The sequence below is a fragment of the Brassica napus genome, chromosome C5 (assembly GCF_020379485.1).
Source record: "Brassica napus cultivar Da-Ae chromosome C5, Da-Ae, whole genome shotgun sequence".
In the NCBI taxonomy this organism is placed as follows: Eukaryota; Viridiplantae; Streptophyta; class Magnoliopsida; order Brassicales; family Brassicaceae; genus Brassica; species Brassica napus.
This window is the reverse complement of record NC_063448.1, coordinates 21182355-21199887: the sequence shown is the minus strand read 5'-3', so window position 1 is coordinate 21199887 and position 17533 is coordinate 21182355. Positions and strand designations below refer to the sequence as shown.

General features: G+C 39.6%; 4 protein-coding genes across 4 annotated transcripts; 3 read left to right on the top strand and 1 right to left on the bottom strand.

Annotated features, from left to right (window-relative positions):
- The first annotated feature begins 2135 nt into the window (after positions 1–2135).
- On the top strand, positions 2136–3831 carry LOC106397079 (calcyclin-binding protein-like). The gene is made up of 5 exons (XM_013837633.3): positions 2136–2373; positions 2748–2900; positions 2999–3238; positions 3340–3399; positions 3496–3831. The coding sequence occupies exons 1-5, from the start codon at positions 2263–2265 to the stop codon at positions 3595–3597; spliced, it is 666 nt and encodes a 221-aa protein (XP_013693087.1). The 5' UTR covers positions 2136–2262; the 3' UTR covers positions 3598–3831.
- A 1833-nt stretch (positions 3832–5664) lies between these two features.
- Positions 5665–8532, top strand: LOC106412039. Its single transcript, XM_013852928.2, has one exon. It carries the CDS (start codon positions 5665–5667, stop codon positions 8530–8532), a length of 2868 nt encoding a protein of 955 aa, XP_013708382.1.
- Positions 8533–10772: 2240 nt separating this feature from the next.
- Positions 10773–13935, bottom strand: LOC106422174. Its single transcript, XM_013863003.3, has 2 exons — positions 11981–13935; positions 10773–11908 (listed from the first exon to the last, which is right to left on the bottom strand). Exons 1-2 carry the CDS (start codon positions 12191–12193, stop codon positions 10931–10933), a joined length of 1191 nt encoding a protein of 396 aa, XP_013718457.2. The 5' UTR covers positions 12194–13935; the 3' UTR covers positions 10773–10930.
- On the top strand, positions 13579–14801 carry LOC106412059. The gene is made up of 2 exons (XM_013852947.1): positions 13579–14245; positions 14539–14801. The coding sequence occupies exons 1-2, from the start codon at positions 13579–13581 to the stop codon at positions 14799–14801; spliced, it is 930 nt and encodes a 309-aa protein (XP_013708401.1).
- The last annotated feature ends 2732 nt before the right edge of the window (positions 14802–17533 follow it).

The window sequence follows — 17533 nt, the reverse complement described above, 5'->3', positions numbered from 1 at the left end:
GGTTTTCCATGTATCCATTTACAGCAAATAATTTTTACTTGAGCCATAAGTGAAAAAAGAAACTCAATGACACAAGAAACGTAACCTCTCGTTGAAGAAGAAGACGTGATGGTTGGTTTGTACATTAGGGTTTTTTTCCTTCTTGGTTTAAATTAAGTTTTGGTTTACTTAATTCATTTCGGTTTATTTAATTTAGTTTGTTGGGTAGAAAGATTTCGGTTTAATTTAATTGACATATCTGTATTGTTTTAAAAATCAGAATCTAATGGTTAAATCCGGTTTTCATACACCAGTTTGGTTAAATAAATTTAATTAATTTGTGGCCAAAGAATTATTAAATCTGTCGCCAAAGTAAAAAAAAATCTGTCAAATTGTAGTTAAATATGTGGTCAAAAGATAAACAAATTTGTCAAATTCATATTAAATCTGTCAAAATTAAGTTAATTTGTGGTCAGATGATAATAAATCTGTTAAAACTCAAATAAATCTGTCAAAATTAGAAAAATCGGTGGCCAAAGGAAAAACAAATCTATCGAATCCTATATAATTCTGTCAAAAATAAGTAAATTTGTGGCCAAAGAAATTAAATCTGTGAATATTTAATAAATCTGTGACCAAACACGACAGATATATCAAAATAAAACTGTAGAAATCTAATTAAGTCTATAGAGTTAAAGATAAATCTGTGGCCAAATAAAAATAAAAATAAGTCTGTGGCTATATAAAACATGGACAAAATAAGTCTGTGAGTAATGGTATTTTCGTAATTATTATTTTTGATTACAAAAGAATTCAGGGTAAAATAGGTATAAAATTTAAACTCTAGTAATTTAAAAAAAAAATTAGAGTCATTCTAGTAATAAACTGATGAATTAGGGTTAAACAAACTTTTTTCCCTTAAAATTATACTAAGTTATACTTTGTTACACAATTTTGTGTGTAACTAAGCTTTACAGTTTTACTGTCTAATCTAACCAAGTCTTACCAAGTTTGCAGTTCTAGTTGTTTATCCTCTTCAATTCACAATAATAATCAGCTTTGATTCCCGACATTCTATCATTTTTTTATGATTATTATACTAGTTGTTGATTATCCAATTCCCTAATAGGAGGATTCCCTTAATAGACAGACCATCTACACTGATTCCCGATTAGTTCATTGTGAACACAAATATGAATCATCTATCTATCTAATATCACAACTACAAATCTTGTAAATCATGTATGGTGGATTCAAAACATGAGGTTTTACAAATATTTAAGATACATACCAAGAGAACGCTGAATTTACCTGAAGTTGAATTGAGTTGGAAATCAATAGCTCAATGATCCAAGCGAGGAAAGTACAAGTTGATTTGAACTCAATTCAATCTAGAATTCTCTGATTCTCTCGATGAAAGCGAGGAGACGGAGTGATTTGAACTCAATTCAATCGTGATTTCTCTGATTCTCTTGATCAAAGCGAGTAAACCCGACATAGTGATTATTTAATCTAGAATCCTCTGAATCTCTCGATGAAAGTGAGTAAACCCGATTGAGTGAACTCTATTCAATCGAGATTGATTTCTCTGATCTCTCGATGAAAGCGACGAAACCCACAGAGTGATTTAAACTCAATTCAATCGATCAGATTTCTCCCGATTCTTTCGATGAAAGCGAAGAAACTCGACGGAGGAATGAGAGATACAAAGAAGGGGAATGAGCGGGCCCCATAACTCGATTAATTTTGAGGAATATTTTGAGTACTTGGTGAAGCCGAAGAGATGGGCTACTTTCGATATTAACCATTGATATGAAGAGTATGAGAATAGATAAAAGTATGAATTTTGCCTCATTAATGAGAATATGCAAGAATATGACAGAATGGATTTTGCCTCATTAAAGCATTTGCCATTATTCTTCGATTTACACTATTAGGAGTAGGAGTAGGAGTAGGAGTAGGAGTAAGACTCTTGCTTTTTTTTTTTTTTGGTCAACTGAGTAAAGACTCTTCCAATTCACTGTGTGATTTGTTTTCTTTTTATCGCAGTGATCCGTGTGCGATAGTAAAAAGTGAAAAGTAAATTGGGCTTGGATATGTTTGAAAAGAACAGAGCCCAATTAGCTTAATCAAGCCCTATAACAATAAAGGCTTCTTCTAGTACTTTCCACAAGGCTCTCGTTCCCTTCTCATTGGTGCGGTATATTATTATCTGCAACCTTCTCTGAGCAGATTGTAACACGTTTCGTTTGCTTGGGAAGACTGCTCAAAGATTATTTATCGATGGCGGAAGAAGTTGTGCTAGATTTGGAAGAACTCAGACAACTCCAGAACATCGCCAAGAGACCTCGTGTTCTCAATCTCATCAGTTCCGAGATTTGCAATTTGGAGAAGGTACCAAATCCCTTTTTCGCCACAATCGTGTGTTTCTTAAGTGTTATGTTGTCTCCTCTATCTTTCGACAAACCTGAAATGTAGTAGGACTCTGTAATAGTGGAATTCCGAGAAGAACCATTTCAATCTCTGTCCTTGCGTGTGTGTGTGTGTCAGTTGCTGGAGACTAGACAGTGAAACAGGGTTTTTGTGTCTTATGTTGAAATCTTATGAATCTGTCCCTTTGGATTCGAGTTGGAAAGTCTCTAGTGGTTGTGTCGATACTATGTTCATTCTGTTGTCAAAAAAAAAAAAAATCACAAAGCAATCTCTTTTACTGAGAAGATGGACTACTTTGATCCCTGACAGTGTAATGATATCTTTATTTTTTGTAGCTGAGAGAGTCGGCAAGCGTTTCAAATGCAAAGCCAGAGGTCGAACCGGCGGTTCCCGTACCTGTTTCTTCTTCGGTTAAACCGGTTTCTCCTGCAGCGAATTATGCAACTCTCGGAACGTTCAGCTGGGATCAAGACAACGAAAAAGTCAAGGTGAAGCTGTGATTTTTGATTCGATTTCGTGACTGTCATATGCTTTTCTCTGGTTCTGTAGTGAGCTTTCTTGTTTCTGCCTTTTATTTTCTTTCTAGGTTTACATATCTTTGGAAGGTGTTGATGAAGACAAGGTTGAAGCTGAGTTCAAGCCAATGTCTTTGGATGTCAAAATCCATGATCTTCAAGGGAAGAACTACCGATGTGCAATCCCGAAGTTGCACAAAGAGATCGTCCCCGAGAAGTGCAAAGTGCTTGTAAAGCCTAAGAGGATAGTTGTCACTATGTTCAAGTCTTCGAGAGGAAACTGGATGGACATACACTACAAAGAAGACAAGGTAAAGAAACCTCTTCAGCTTCAATAACATCATATGGTGGTGGCTTTTTTTTTTTGTCTGGTGAAACTAATGTTAATGATCATTGTGGTTTTTTTGTTCAGATTAAGCCAAGTCTCGAGAAAGAGAAAGACCCAATGGCTGGAATCATGGACATGATGAAGGTTAGCCTCTTTTCTTTTTAGTGAGGTTGAGATACCTTCTCATTGGTTTTTGCTTATGGTTTGTTTCTTTTTTTTTCGGGTGAAATATTTGTGCAGAACATGTACGAGGGAGGAGATGAAGAGATGAAGAAGACAATAGCCAAAGCTTGGACAGATGCTAGGTCAGGCAAAGCTGGAGATTCTTTAAAAGGTCTGTAATGAAGCTATTGTTAGACCAGTAGTGGGATTCACTTGTTCTTGTCTTTTGCCGTCATGCACGCGTGAATCTAGGTTCCAGTGATCTCTCATGTGTCAAAACCGAAAGTTTGGTCGCATGTTTGGTTTTACTGTTTTGGATGTGAACTGTTTTCTGGAGGATTTGAGGTGTTTAATATTATTTTCCAACTGGATCTATTTGGTTATGTACTCGTGAAAATGATTCAAACTTCTTGATTTCTTCTCGAACCTAGACTAAGAATAGTATCGTTCAACTTCTTAAATGATGTGAGATGATTGTTATAGACTGACACAAACCAACATCCCCAAATTGGCCGATTCTGCATATTTTTCAGATTTAAATATACAGGGAGACGTACTTGGAGCGGTCTCTGTTATTAGTTGTTCTGTTAACCCCCACAAGTCTCTACCTTTTTCTCCAGCCCTCGTGGCTGGTGCTGTGTCCCTGTCGCTGGTTATGGATTCGTCTTTGTCGGGTCCAATACCTCCATCAGCATCTTTGGAAATGGGTTCCCAACCTATTGATGGTAACTCTGCTCCTTTGCCTTCGGTTGTTGCTGCTCCGGCTCTCGAGCTAGTTAGAAATTATGCCTCTGTTTTTAAGAGTTCATCTGATCTCAAAGAGCTTGGAACCCCCACTGAACACGTTTCTGGTGCCCTCTTCGTGCTTATCCCAGATGAAAATATCGCTGCAGCTAAGGAGGAGTTCAAAGATTACTTGTTTGCTCGGTTTCATAGCGATGTCCCACCAATGGGTAGGATCATCGGGGTAATAAATGCTGTATGGGCCAAGTCTGGTCCGAGAATCTATGTCCATAGCATTGGTCAAGGCTCATTCCTTCTGAAGGTTACAAATCCTAAAACCCGCGAAACACTGCTCTTGCGATCTTGCTGGAATATTGCAGGAGTGCCAATGTTTGTTTCTCTCGGGTCTCATTCCTTCTGGGTTCTCTAACGGGAGAGAGGTCCTAATTGATGTATCTTATCCATGGCTTCCATTGAAGTGTGACAATTGTGGGAAGTATGGGCATAAGAAGGAGGACTGTAGAGTTGGAGCTGCTACAACTAACCATGAGGGACCACCTCCAAAGAAAAATGACAAGGAATCCTCCCGTAGGCGCTCTAAGTCCAGACCGAGTCGTTCACGAGCGATTAAATTTCAAGAAGATGATACAAATATTGTCGCAAAAGGACCAGTTACTTTTCAGGACGTTCAATGTGAAGCAGAAGGAGCTTCTCTTGCCAGTCACTTGAGCTCTGATAATGATAAGATTGTTGACTCTAAGGTAGAGCCCGAGTCTGATGGTAGCCTTGTTGCTGGTGAGGGTGGTGATGATGGCTTGGTTACGTCAGAGACGGTCACTGCTGGAACGATTCCATGTGCTACTGGAGAAAGTTCTAAGTCTTCTCATGGGGTTATGGGTGATGTGACTATAGAACCCTCAGAAGCTACGATGGTTGAGCCTGCGGTCTGTAATGTGGCTGAGAATCAAGAGGAGGAAGGTGAAGCAAAAGAGGGTGCCGAGAATATTGAATTGGGCCAGTCCATCAGCTTAGGCAGTGTTTATGCTGAGGGTACTGGTCATTCTGAAGAAGCTGAGAAATCTTTCTTCCTAGTTAATAATAGGAAGTGTGGCCGCAAGGTCACAAAAGCCTAAACCCCAACATTAATAATGTTTTTTGCGTGGAATGTTCGTGGACTTAATAGTGATAGACGCCACACCATGATTAAGGATTGGATTAATATCCATAAACCTTTTTTCGAAGCTTTTTTGGAGACACATATTTTGGAAGCTAATAAGGAGCGTATAATGCGTGCAATTCCTCAGGGATGGAAGTTTTTTGGAAACTATGAGGAGAATGATGCAGGACGGATTGTTCTTGTTTGGGATCCTCGTGTTACGGTTTTTGTTTATCAAGTGATAGATCAGTCTATGACTTGTGGTATTTCTATTCCTTCTGAAAATGTTAACATCACGGTCACTTTTGTTTACGGGTTCAACTTATTGGAGGACCGCAGTTCTCTTCTCTCGGGTCTTGTGGCCTTAAATGCCTCTACTCCGGTTTCTCATTGTCTGTGGGCTGTTCTTGGAGACTTTAACCAGATTCTGCATATTAGTCACCATTCTAACCACTGCTCGGGTTGACACTTCGGGAATAGAGGATATAAATCTTGCGCTTCAGGAAGCTGAGTTGTTTGAAGCACAAGCGAAAGGTGTTCCCTTTACTTGGAGAAATAATCAGGATGATGACCCTATCTCTACAAATATTGATCACGCTTTCATTAATCAGCAGTGGTCTGATTCTTTTCCTGATGCGTATGCGGACTTCTTGGACCCAAGTCAATCTGATCATGCCCCCTGCTTATTCCGCGTCCCATCTCTCAGAAGACAAGTTTGTAAGCCTTTTAAATTCTTCCACCACGTCATTGATCATCCTCAGTACGCTGACTTGGTTAGGGAAGGATGGCAATTTAATCAGATTGTGGGCACAAATCAGTTCAAACTGGTTAGATCCTTCAAGCTCCTCAAACCAATGCTTCGTGGTCTGAATAAACGCAACTATAGTGGTATCTCTCAGCGAGTTCGTGAGAAATCAGCAGTGGTTGATTCGCTGCAGCGTGCGTTGCTTACTTCTCCTGATATTGTTACAGCAAGGGGGGAGCATTCTCAGAGGGCTGAATTAAATATTCTACTTACAACAGAAGGAAAATTCTACAGACAACGCTCTAGGGTGCAATGGGCTGATGTCGGGGATAGGAAAACTGTGTTTTATCACCGAACTGTATCACAGCATGCAACCAGAAACCACATTCACTTCTTGAAAGATCAGAATGACCAGCTCATCTTCACTGCAGATGACATAAAGTCCCATTCTGCTTCGTACTTTCAGTCCATCCTAGGCACCACTGATCTCCCTGTCTCTATGGCCCCTCTATCAGAGTTACAAGATCTTCTTCCATTCCGCTGCACGGATATCCAGCAAGCATACCTGTCTAGAAGTGTGCTCGAGGCTGAGATAAAAGCAACAATATTTTCTATGCCATTGAATAAGAGCTATGGCCCTGACGGCTATTCTATGGAGTTCATAAGATCATCTTGGGACATTGTTGGTGGGGGATGTCATTGCAGCGGTATCGGAATTCTTCAGGAATGGAAGATTACTAAATGGGAGTTAGCGGGGTTTTTCGAGGGAAGAAAAGGGTTAAGGCAGGGTGATTGTATCTCGCCTTACCTCTTTATTATGGTCATGGAGGTGCTCTCTATTTTGCTGAACAGGGCAGACCAGCAGGGTGAGTTCCGTCTTCATCCCCTGTGCACTTCACCGCGTCTCACTCACTTGCTCTTTGCTGATGATCTCTTGGTATTTTCTGATGGCTCTCGGTTCTCAATTAATGGGATTAAATCAGTAATGGCTTCTTTCAAGTTGTGGTCAGGCCTTGATATGAATGAAGCCAAATCTGAGATATTCTTTGGTGGTTATACTGATATTCATGCATCGGTGCTTGCTGATTTGTCGGGTTTTAAGTGGGGATCATTTCCCACTCGGTATCTCGGTCTCCCTCTTGACCCAAAGAGGATCGCTATGGCTACGCTGCAGACGTTTCTGGAACGTATCACTTCAAAGCTACACTCATGGACTGTGAAGTGTCTCTCCTTTGCTGGAAAGGTACATCTCATATACTTCTATGGAATGGTCAACTTCTGGATTTCCGTCTTCGTTCTCCCTAAACGGTTCTATGAAAAGGTAGACTCTCTTTGTTCAGCTTTTCTCTGGAAAAATAGGACTTCTTCTGCCTCTGGAGCTCGCGTCTCGTGGTCTGATATCTGTAAACCGAAAAAAGAAGGTGGTTTAGGGTTGAGAAAGTTAGAAAAGTTTGAGTTAATCTTCAGATTGAAGCGGTTATGGAACTTTTTCTCCAACTCCGGCTCCTTGTGGGTAGCCTGGCTGTCTCATAATCGCTTCGGTGATAAAAACTTTTGGCTGGTTAGGGATTCTCAGCGTTTTTCTGCGACGATCAGAGGTATATTGCAGCTAAAAAACATCCTTCCTCAGTTTCTGCGTTGTGCTGTTGGTGATGGGCAAAGAGCCTCCTTTTGGTATGATTATTGGACAGACTTGGGTCCACTATATCTGCTATTCTCATCATGTCCTAGGCAGCTTCAAGTTCTTGACTCTGCCTCTGTCTCTGATGCTGTCCGGAATGTTGAATGGTTCCTGCCTCCAGCAAGGTCTGAGAATGCAGTCACCCTACAAATTGTCTTATCTTCTACTGCAGTTCCATCGGTTGAAAAGGGAGGTGATACCTACCTATGGCGGATTCAATCTGGTGGGTTTGCTAATAAATTTTCGTCTCAAATAACTTGGGATAGATTGAGAACTTCATCAGCTGAAGTAGTATGGCATGATGTAATTTGGTTCAAGGAAGAAGTTCTGCGTTGCTCTTTCGTTGTGTGGATGTCTATGCTTGGCAGGCTCCCTACTAAGGATCGCCTGATTTCTTGGGGTCTCTCTGTCCCTGCAAACTGTGTCTTATGCGCTAATGGCATCGAGTCCCACAACCATCTTTTCTTTGGCTGTCCTTACGCCGTTGCTATCTGGACCCGTTACTGCGGAAGGTTTATCTCTGTTCCTCCTTTGGACCTTCCAGCTGCGGTCAACATGATCTCGCAATATCAGGGACAGTTCTCATCGCAGGTTAGACCCATCATGAAGTTGATTCTCCAGGCTGTGATCTATAGCCTTTGGCGTGAGCGCAATGCTCGGATTTTCAGGGATGTCTCCTTACCGGCGGGGCTTTTCTTCAAGCAAGTGGACCGGGGGCTTCGTGACAGGCTGCTCTCTCTTCCTCCTTCCCCGACTGATGCTCATTCTCTCTTAGAGTTGTATTTTTGGTTCACTGATCCTTATAGTTAATCGCTCCTTGTTGTTGCTTGTTTCTTATTGTCTGTTGTCTCCTTCTCTCCTCTTTTTTCTTTTTGTGTTGTAATAAGTTGCTCTGCAACATTGTAAAAAACAGAAAATCGGTATGGAATTTAACATTTGTACCAAAAAAAAAAAGTACCTTGATCTACAAGCGTTGCCGAAAATATAATAAACGTATATGTCTCGAAAGCTATTTTAAGGAGTACGCTTGAGAAACGGCTCTCTGAAGAAATGACGATTTCCTTGCTTCCTGCTCTGCAGGGCTGGCTTAGTACTGATATGAACCTTAGGACAAATTTTTTTCGTCCATTAAATTTTATATTTATAGAATGTTTAAAATATTTTTAAAATTTAATCAATAATTTTTGTATATTTTGTGATGAAAATAAAACTATATATATATATCAAATATTTTTGGGTCTGTTTCCAATTTTATTTTTTAGTTTTTTGTACAAAAAAATAAATTTATAAAAAATTAGGCTTCTTAACTATTAATATACGGGGGATATGGGTTTGGATCCGGAGTAGTTGCACCGTTTGTTTTCCCGGAGTAGTAGTCCACAAGGCGTTTTGGCTGCTAGTCTTATGTGGCACGAGTACATGTTTGGAATGTTGCATGAATGTATCCAAAAAGTCGGCTGTGACAAAGAAGCTTGCACGTGAAAGCCCTAAAGCACAGTCAGTCAGTCACTATACACAGAGGCCGAGAGTGTTAAGAAAAAAGGGTTAGAGATGAATCGTAAGGTTGTAAAGTTGAGTGTTGAGCTAGAGAGATTAGAATTTTATAAGTAAACTTGGTTCTTGCTAGTTCTCTAAGATAGGAAGCGAGAGAGTATGCATCGAATGCTAGTGAAGAATTGATACTTGGATACTTGTGTTTTCTGTTTGTAAGCTCCATTTGAATCTAGTAGATTCTGAATCACTGACTCGGCCTGAATTTGTTAATCAATGAATGAAGTCTTGCATTGGCAGTTGGAAAATTAATGAACTAATATATAAAGGGTTAGAATCAATTTGACTATCGCCAAATAGTTTTAAATTGGAAATTCATGATACTTAACATGGTATCAGAGCCATATTAAGTTTGTGTTTTACATTTATTTTCTCACTTGGCTCATTGACCATTTTCATCTTCTGTTTTGTATTTTGTTGCTCTGTTTCTGAGCTAAAATGTTGTTTCTTCTCTGGGAAAAGACGACGTCTTCCGGGACAAGGAGACTCAACAGCCTTGAATTTAGAAATGAAGCATTGTTTTGGTTTGGCAACTGGTCTGCTTTGGGAAGAATATATGATATCACGGGTTCAAAAGGGTTTACTGATATGGGGATCTCTTCTAATGCAACTCTAGCTTTGATTGTGAGCATGCTGAGTAGAAGAAGGAACTACAGAGTTAAACCTCTTAAATAACATAGAAGAGGAAATAACAAACATAATTTTAGCACTAATCGAGATGAAGTTGATTCCAATCAAGAGCAACACGGAGACTAATTGGAGAAGGTAAGCCAATGGTTTAGAGGGGTATGTTTCGTTACTCAACACTAAAATAAGCTTGTTCACATGATTAGCAGTTCTTAACAGATGGACTGGTGGGTGATCTTATTAAGCTATGGGCTGGAGGACAAAGATTGTATGATAATCTAGAAGAGACCCTTTTTCTTGTGCCCATTTACATAGGAGATATAGAGTAAAACGAGTTGGACGCTGTAAGAGAATAAGTTCTCCACTAATTAGGTTAGTCTCGCTAATCTTGTCTACAATCCCTGATTCAATTGAATCAAAGATTTTCTCGTCATGCATAATTTTTAGGCTACAGTTTATCATGTTTGGATAGAAAGGAACAGACATCAGCACAGAAAGTACGTAATGGCAAAAACCTCAGCTCAGTAAAACAATCGCCAAAAAACATTCCGAACAGACAAAATTCGATCATAATCAACAGAGATCATACGAACAATGAATGTCTGGAGATGTCGTTTGCTACAAAATTACAAATTATTCTCGACGAAGCACTTTCACCAACAATCTCAGCTGATACGTGGAAGTAGTTTGTAACCTAAAATACCAAAAAAAAGAAAAAACCAATGTACTTGTCATAACAAAAGACTTAAGAGGTTTGATGATATATTTTACAATTGATTAAAAAGAGAACCACATATATACTTGTCTCATTCTTCTTGCCAAAAGAACACAATATTTTATTCAGTTTTGTGTTACCAAAAGAAAAGAAAAAATCAATAAAACTCCCTTTAGAGATTTACGTGGATGTAGAGGGCAAAACTGTTCATCAATATTACAATCGACAACCAAAAATGAAATCAAGTTAACAAGAAGAAAACTTTCGAAGCAGATAAAAAATCAAAATGGTAATAAGTAATCAACTCTTCGATTTCTAAACAGACATCTGTGACAATGATATTTTACCATCATCCGTGTATCCCAAAGAAGGTGGTCGAACCGGTCTAGGACTCTCATCAGCACTACCACCAACATCACTAGCCGAACTCTGCTGAACCAAAACAGGATAAACATCCGTAGAAACCGAAAGCCGAGAAGGCGAAGATGGAGACAAAGGAGAAGAAGAGTTCACAGGGAATTCAGAAGCAGCGAACGAAGCCATTGAGAGCGTCCTCGTAATCGAAGGATTCACCTCAGCCACTTCTTCAATACCTTCATCGATATAAACAACATCTTGCATCGTCAACTGATGATACTCAACGATCTCTCTCAAGAACCTGTTCTCTCTCGCGTAGATAGAGTTCTCATGTGCTAATCTTGCTTTCTCCGCAAGCAACGTCTCAAGCTGAAGCCTGATTAGGTCATCATCGGCAGGATTGTTGGTTCCCTTCTCCCGGTTATCTCTTAACCGTTTGTTTTCCTCTTCCAATTGCGAGCACCGTTGTTTAGCGAAAGCTTGGTCGGCTTTAACCGTTTTGAGTTCGCGTAGGAGGAGCTTGGCTTTGGCTGCTGTAGCCATGGCTACGTCACGTGAGGCTTTGAGCTGAGACTCATGTGGGTTAGGTTGCGTTAATGGCTGCCATGGACTGCTTGAACCTGAGGATTGATTGTGATTCTCTGGTATATCCATTAGGTCTGATCCTTTTCGCCTGATCTGAGAAGCTACCATCGTACGGCCTTCCTCGAACGCTTTCTCGAAGCTGTCTCCGATCTGATTCAGCGACGTTGTGATCTTGTCTATGCTTTTGCGTATGGTTGGATTGCTATTATTACTCGAGGGCTCCGAAACGACGACGTTTTGCTGCTCTTCTTCTTCGTCCTCGAGGATTGATTTGGCTTTCTGAGCTAGGATTCCCCAGAAACCGCGGCTTTCACTCTTGGCCGCATCTTCGTAAGCCGTGAATCCTCGTACCTGAAAATTTACGGATTTAGGTTTTTATTTTTGTTTCTTGCGGGAAAAGTTATTTTAGACAGAGAATGTGACCTGAGAATTGGAATTAGGGTTAAGAGAAGAGGAAGCGCGGATTGCTTGAGCGGCAAGAGAGGAATGAGAAGAGAAAGATTGAGATGATCTGAAGGAGGATTTGCCATTCGAGTGACCTTTGAGATCGCCGTAATCGTGATCAGGTGTTTGATGATAGATATCGTCGTTGAATGTGGAAGCTCTTGTGACCCCTTGTCTTCTCCGATACGCCATTTCTCATTCCTTTGTTCGGTTCTTCTTTCTCTGTCTTTATTCTTGTTCTTTCTTTTTTTCTTTTGTTATTAAGAAAATTGTATATCGCATTTACAATCTTTTATCCTCTGGTTTTACGTAATTCACGTTCTTAATAAGTCTGTGCCACAATTTCTAATGTATAAAGAAAATATATCGTGTCATCACATGCGGTTCAATTGTTAATTTTCATTATTTTGTGAAATAATTTTCTAAATAAATTTGTAACAATTAGCTTTTCTGTGCAATCAAATTTTGTTAAACAAAAATCAATTATTCCAAATTTTATTTTAACAGTAACATATAGGCTCGGAACTGAAATCAAACTAAATTTCATAAATAACCGAACGGATTCTATATTTCTAGAATAAAAAAAAAACTGAAACTGAACCGAATACCGAATGAGTAACCGAATTTCAAAATACAAATTATATTCCTAAAATTATTAACTATATTTAATTAATAAATAACCAAATAGCCTAAAAATATTATCTATAAACCGGATTATCCAAAAGATGAATTATCAAAATAATTGTTATCTGAAATATTAAAAATTATCCAAATCAACCGATATATTTATGCAAAAGAAAAGCTAATAACCTACGTCCTCATGCAATGAAACAAAACAAAAAGAAAGAAATGGCTATTCTCTCTTTATCACTCATATATATATAAATTTGCATTTTAAGAGGACAAAAACTAATATTATCAAATTTTAGAAACTGAAATAGAAAGGGAGAGAATCAAAGGTTAAATGAATGATAAAGAGAGAATATTCATTTCTTTCTGTGAGGTCTCGATGTCTCTTGGGGCATCCTGGGCCGGCTACTGGACTTCGTACAAGACCTGGAGAGATAAGAAGATTGGGTTAGATTTATCCTTATCCAAGAAGTTTATAAAACCTTATAAACTTAGGATAAACATGTTATTCATTTTACAACAAGGAATCACATTAGACAATCTTGTATAAATAGAGGTCTAGGCTCCCATTGTTAGATACGACAACAAAACATATAATCTCTCATAGAACACGTAACTAGTGCGAGGCTTGTAATCTTTTCGATTCATAGTGATATAGAGTTTGTCTCCGGTTTGGAGAGAACTCGCCAAACATATTGGTGTGTCGATTCGTTTGTTACAAGAATAGCCAAGGTTGATTCTCTACAAGTGGTATTAGAGCCAGGTTAATAGAGATCCAAGTTACAGAGATTCGAAGGCAAGGTTCAATAAACAAGCAAGGAGAATTCTTATCTGGTGTGGTGAAGAATACTCAGCTCATACTCAGCTCGTTGGTATTGAAACTTGACGGTCACGGCGTGTTACAACAATCTGCAAACAAGGAAACAAAGTTTACGGGTTAATAGAGGATGGAAGCAACTTCAGGGAAATTTGAAGTGGAGAAGTTCGATGGTAAGGGTGACTTTGGTATATGGAAGTATAAGATGCTATGTCAGCTTGAGATAGTAGGTTTGGGTTCTGTTCTTAAGGAGAAAACTCCTTCTATGGATGTTGAAGGTGAAGAACAGAAGGATGCTAAACCTGATCCTAAGGAGCAAGACCGGGAGCTGCGTACAAAGAATCTGATTAGTATGTGTCTATCTGATCTTATTCTACGAAAGGTCATGCATGAGCCAACGACATTGGCTATGTGGAAGGCTATAGAAGCGGAGTATCAGACCAAGACGTTACCTAATCGAATCTATATGAAGAAGAGATATGCAAGTTTCAGAATGGAAGAACACAAGACCATTGAAAAGAATTTGGACGTGTTTATGAAACTTGTGGCTGATCTAGCAAGTCTGGATATTAAGATCAGTGAAGAAGATCAAGATATTCAGATCTTAACCAACTTACCTAAGCAATACGAGTCTCTCGTTGATGCTTCAAAATACGGCAGCGGAAAGGAGACATTAACGGTCTGTGATGTTACAAGCTCGGCTTATTCTAAGGAAGTTGAATTAAGGGAGAAGAGACTTCTTAACAAGTCTAAACGTAACTCGGAGGGGCTGTTTGCTGGCGACAACAGAGGCAGAGGTGAGAAGAAGAACGACAAGACTTGGAGAGCTAGATCTAAGAGCAAAAACATATAAAAATCAAGACCCAAGTTCTCAAAAGAATGTTGGACGTGTGGCAAAGAAGGACACTTTAAAAAGGAGTGACCAGAAAGGAAGAATCAGAAGCCATCAAATTCGGTCAACATAGCAGAAGAGAAGGAGGAACCATTGGTATTAGTGGCTAGCCAGAAAGCTACTAAAGACGAGTGGGCACTTGATTCCGGCTGTACATTCCATATTACTCCAAATAAAATGTCTTATTTTATCTTTAAGACATAGAAAGAGGGAAGGTTTTGATGGGAAATAATACTATCAGCGAGATCAAAGGGATAGGAAAGATCCGGATCATGAACGATGATGGATCAAGCGTGATTCTCACTGATGTGCGTTACATGCCTACAATGGGCAGAAACCTTATATCCTACGGTATATTGGAGAAGATGAGATGCAGATACGAAGGCAAAGACTTCATGGTGCAGTTTTACAAAGGAGATCAGAAGGTTTTTTCTGGAAAATACTGTGATGGTTTGTATTAGTTACAAGGGACAGTATTGAATGGTGAAGCTGCAGTCGCAAGGCCTGACATCGATATGACTAAGAGGTGGCACTCTAGACTTGGACATATGAGTTTAAAGGGCATAAATCATAGTCAAAGATGGATACTTAAGCGAGAAGGATGTGAAGACGTTGGAGTTTTGCAAGAATTTGTTTTGGGCAAAGCACATAAGTTAAGATTTCCAAAGGGCGATCATACGTCTAAGGAAGTCCTAGAATACATCCATTCAGACTTATGGGGTTCACCTTCGGTGGTTGAAAGTCTCGGAGGCTGCTACCACTACAAGAAAACAGCGGTATTCTGACGGACATTCCGACGGAAAATGAAATCCTTGAAATATACCGAGGAATTTCCGAGGATATTCCGACGAAACACAAAATTAGTTTTCCTCGGAATTTCCTCGGAATATACCGACAGAATTCCCAGGAAATATCAATCCGTCGGAATATTCTTATGGAATACCGAGGAAAAATGTATTCCTCGGAAAAAATCGATGAATTCCGAGGATATATTATAGCCGTTGGAGAGCCGTTGGGGGATTTTAAAAATTCCGAGGAAATTCCGACGAACTAGCCGTTGGCGTCAGAATTCCGTCGGAATTTCCTCGGTCTGTCGGAATTTCCTCGGTCTGTCGGCAGGATTTCAACTATAAATGCAAGCACCCCTCTTCCTCTTCATTCACTCCATATCTTCATCCTCCCTCTTACTCTCTTTACACACGAATTTGATTCATAAAAAACATGTCTTCTTCAAATTATTTTCGTTCTTGGATCGATCGATCTCATTTGGATCCGAACACGAGATTGCTTACGGAAGAATACCAACGAGGTATAACCGAATTCATGGGGTTAGTTCACCGACAACCGGAAGCAAAAACATGTATGTTAAGATGTCCTTGCTCTAATTGTAAAAATAGAAAGGTTATTAAAGAGTGGGATGTTTGGACTCATCTATATTTGAGTGGGTTTACACGAAGTTACAAAATTTGGTATCATCATGGGGAAACTGATTATGAACATAGTAGTACTAGCGAACCTCAGCCAGCGGTTAGATTAGAAGAACCAATTAGAACGGATGTAGATTATGGTGTAGGTACTGAGCAGATGGTAAATGATCATTTTAGAGGGGAAGATTTACCCAATGCACAAGCTAGGAGATTTTATGATATGTTGGATGCTGGAAAGCAACCATTGTACGAAGGTTGCAGAGATGGTCATTCAGCTTTATCATCTGCTACAAGATTGATGTGCATTAAAAAAGATTATAATTTGGCTGAAGACTGTGTGGATGCGATTGCTGATTTTGTAAAAGGTATTCTACCCGAGGATAATGTAGCTCCTGGTTCATACTACGAGGTTCAGAAACTCGTAGCTGGTCTTGGTTTATCGTATCAGGTAATAGATGTATGCAGCGACAACTGCATGATTTATTGGAGGGCGGATGAACAGCGGGTTACATGCAAATTTTGTGGAAAGCCTCGTTATAAAGATACGAGTGGAAGAGTTCCAGTGCCATATAAGAAGATGTGGTATTTGCCTTTGACGGAAAGGTTGCAGAGGTTGTATCTGTCTGAACGCACAGCGCAACCAATGAGATGGCATGCGGAGCACTCAACAGATGGTGAGATCAGACATCCTTCAGATGCAAAAGCGTGGAAGCATTTCCAATCAAAGTATCCCGACTTTGCGTATGAGAGAAGAAATGTCTACCTTGGTGCATGTACTGATGGTTTCAGCCCGTTTGGCAAGAGTGGAAGACAGTATTCTCTATGGCCAGTCATTCTTACACCATACAACCTACCCCCAAACTTGTGCTTGCGACGAGAGTTTTTGTTTCTCTCGATTCTCGTTCCCGGACCAGAGCATCCTAAGAGATCACTTGATGTGTTTCTTCAGCCACTAATATATGAGTTGCAACAACTATGGGCTCAAGGTGCTGAAACATACGATGTTTTGTGTAAAGAAAACTTTCAAATGCGGGCAGTACTAATGTGGACAATAAGTGATTTTCCAGCATATGGTATGTTATCTGGATGGACAACGCATAAAAGGCTATCATGTCCATATTGTCAAGATAACACTGATGCTTTCCAACTAAAACACGGAAGGAAAACGTGTTGGTTTGACTGTCACAGGAGATTCCTATCACCTGATCATCCATATCGTAGGAGTAGGAATTTGTTTACGAAGAACAAGAGGGTGTTTGACAGTCCACCTCCGGAAATTTGTGGGAAAGATTTGAAGACACAACTAAGAGATTTTGGTGCAGAAAGGACGCCAGACGTCGGTGGACATGAGCGTTTTCCGGTAGATGTTGTTGGAGACCTACATAACTGGCACAAAAAAAGTATTTTCTGGGATCTGCCATATTGGGAGGATCATCTGCTAAGGCATAATTTAGATGTCATGGATATTGAGAAGAAATTTTTTGACAATCTCATGAACACGATCCTTAATGTTCAGGGTAAAACAAAGGATAATTTGAAGTCAAGACTGGATTTAGACGATATATGTGCTCGTTCAGAACTTCATGTTGATGAGAATAGTAGGGCTCCTTTTTCCATATACCGACTTGATGCAGAGGGAAAGATGCGTTCTTTGATTGGATTTCACACGATGTGGAATTTCCAGACGGTTACGCATCTAATTTGCGTAACTGTATCAACAGAAAGGAAGGAAAGTTTACTAGCTTGAAAAGCCACGATTGCCATGT

Coding starts and splice junctions, on each gene's coding strand:
- LOC106422174 (XM_013863003.3), bottom strand. CDS start 12,193: ATGGCGTATCGGAGAAGACAAGGGGTCACAAGAGCTTCCACATTCAAC. Junction 11,909..11,980: donor ACCCTAATTCCAATTCTCAG/GTCACATTCTCT, acceptor GTAAATTTTCAG/GTACGAGGATTCACGGCTTA.
- LOC106412039 (XM_013852928.2), top strand. CDS start 5,665: ATGCCTCTACTCCGGTTTCTCATTGTCTGTGGGCTGTTCTTGGAGACT.
- LOC106397079 (XM_013837633.3), top strand. CDS start 2,263: ATGGCGGAAGAAGTTGTGCTAGATTTGGAAGAACTCAGACAACTCCAG. Junction 2,374..2,747: donor AGATTTGCAATTTGGAGAAG/GTACCAAATCCC, acceptor TATTTTTTGTAG/CTGAGAGAGTCGGCAAGCGT. Junction 2,901..2,998: donor AAGACAACGAAAAAGTCAAG/GTGAAGCTGTGA, acceptor TTTTCTTTCTAG/GTTTACATATCTTTGGAAGG.
- LOC106412059 (XM_013852947.1), top strand. CDS start 13,579: ATGGAAGCAACTTCAGGGAAATTTGAAGTGGAGAAGTTCGATGGTAAG. Junction 14,246..14,538: donor TGGCGACAACAGAGGCAGAG/GTGAGAAGAAGA, acceptor TTTATCTTTAAG/ACATAGAAAGAGGGAAGGTT.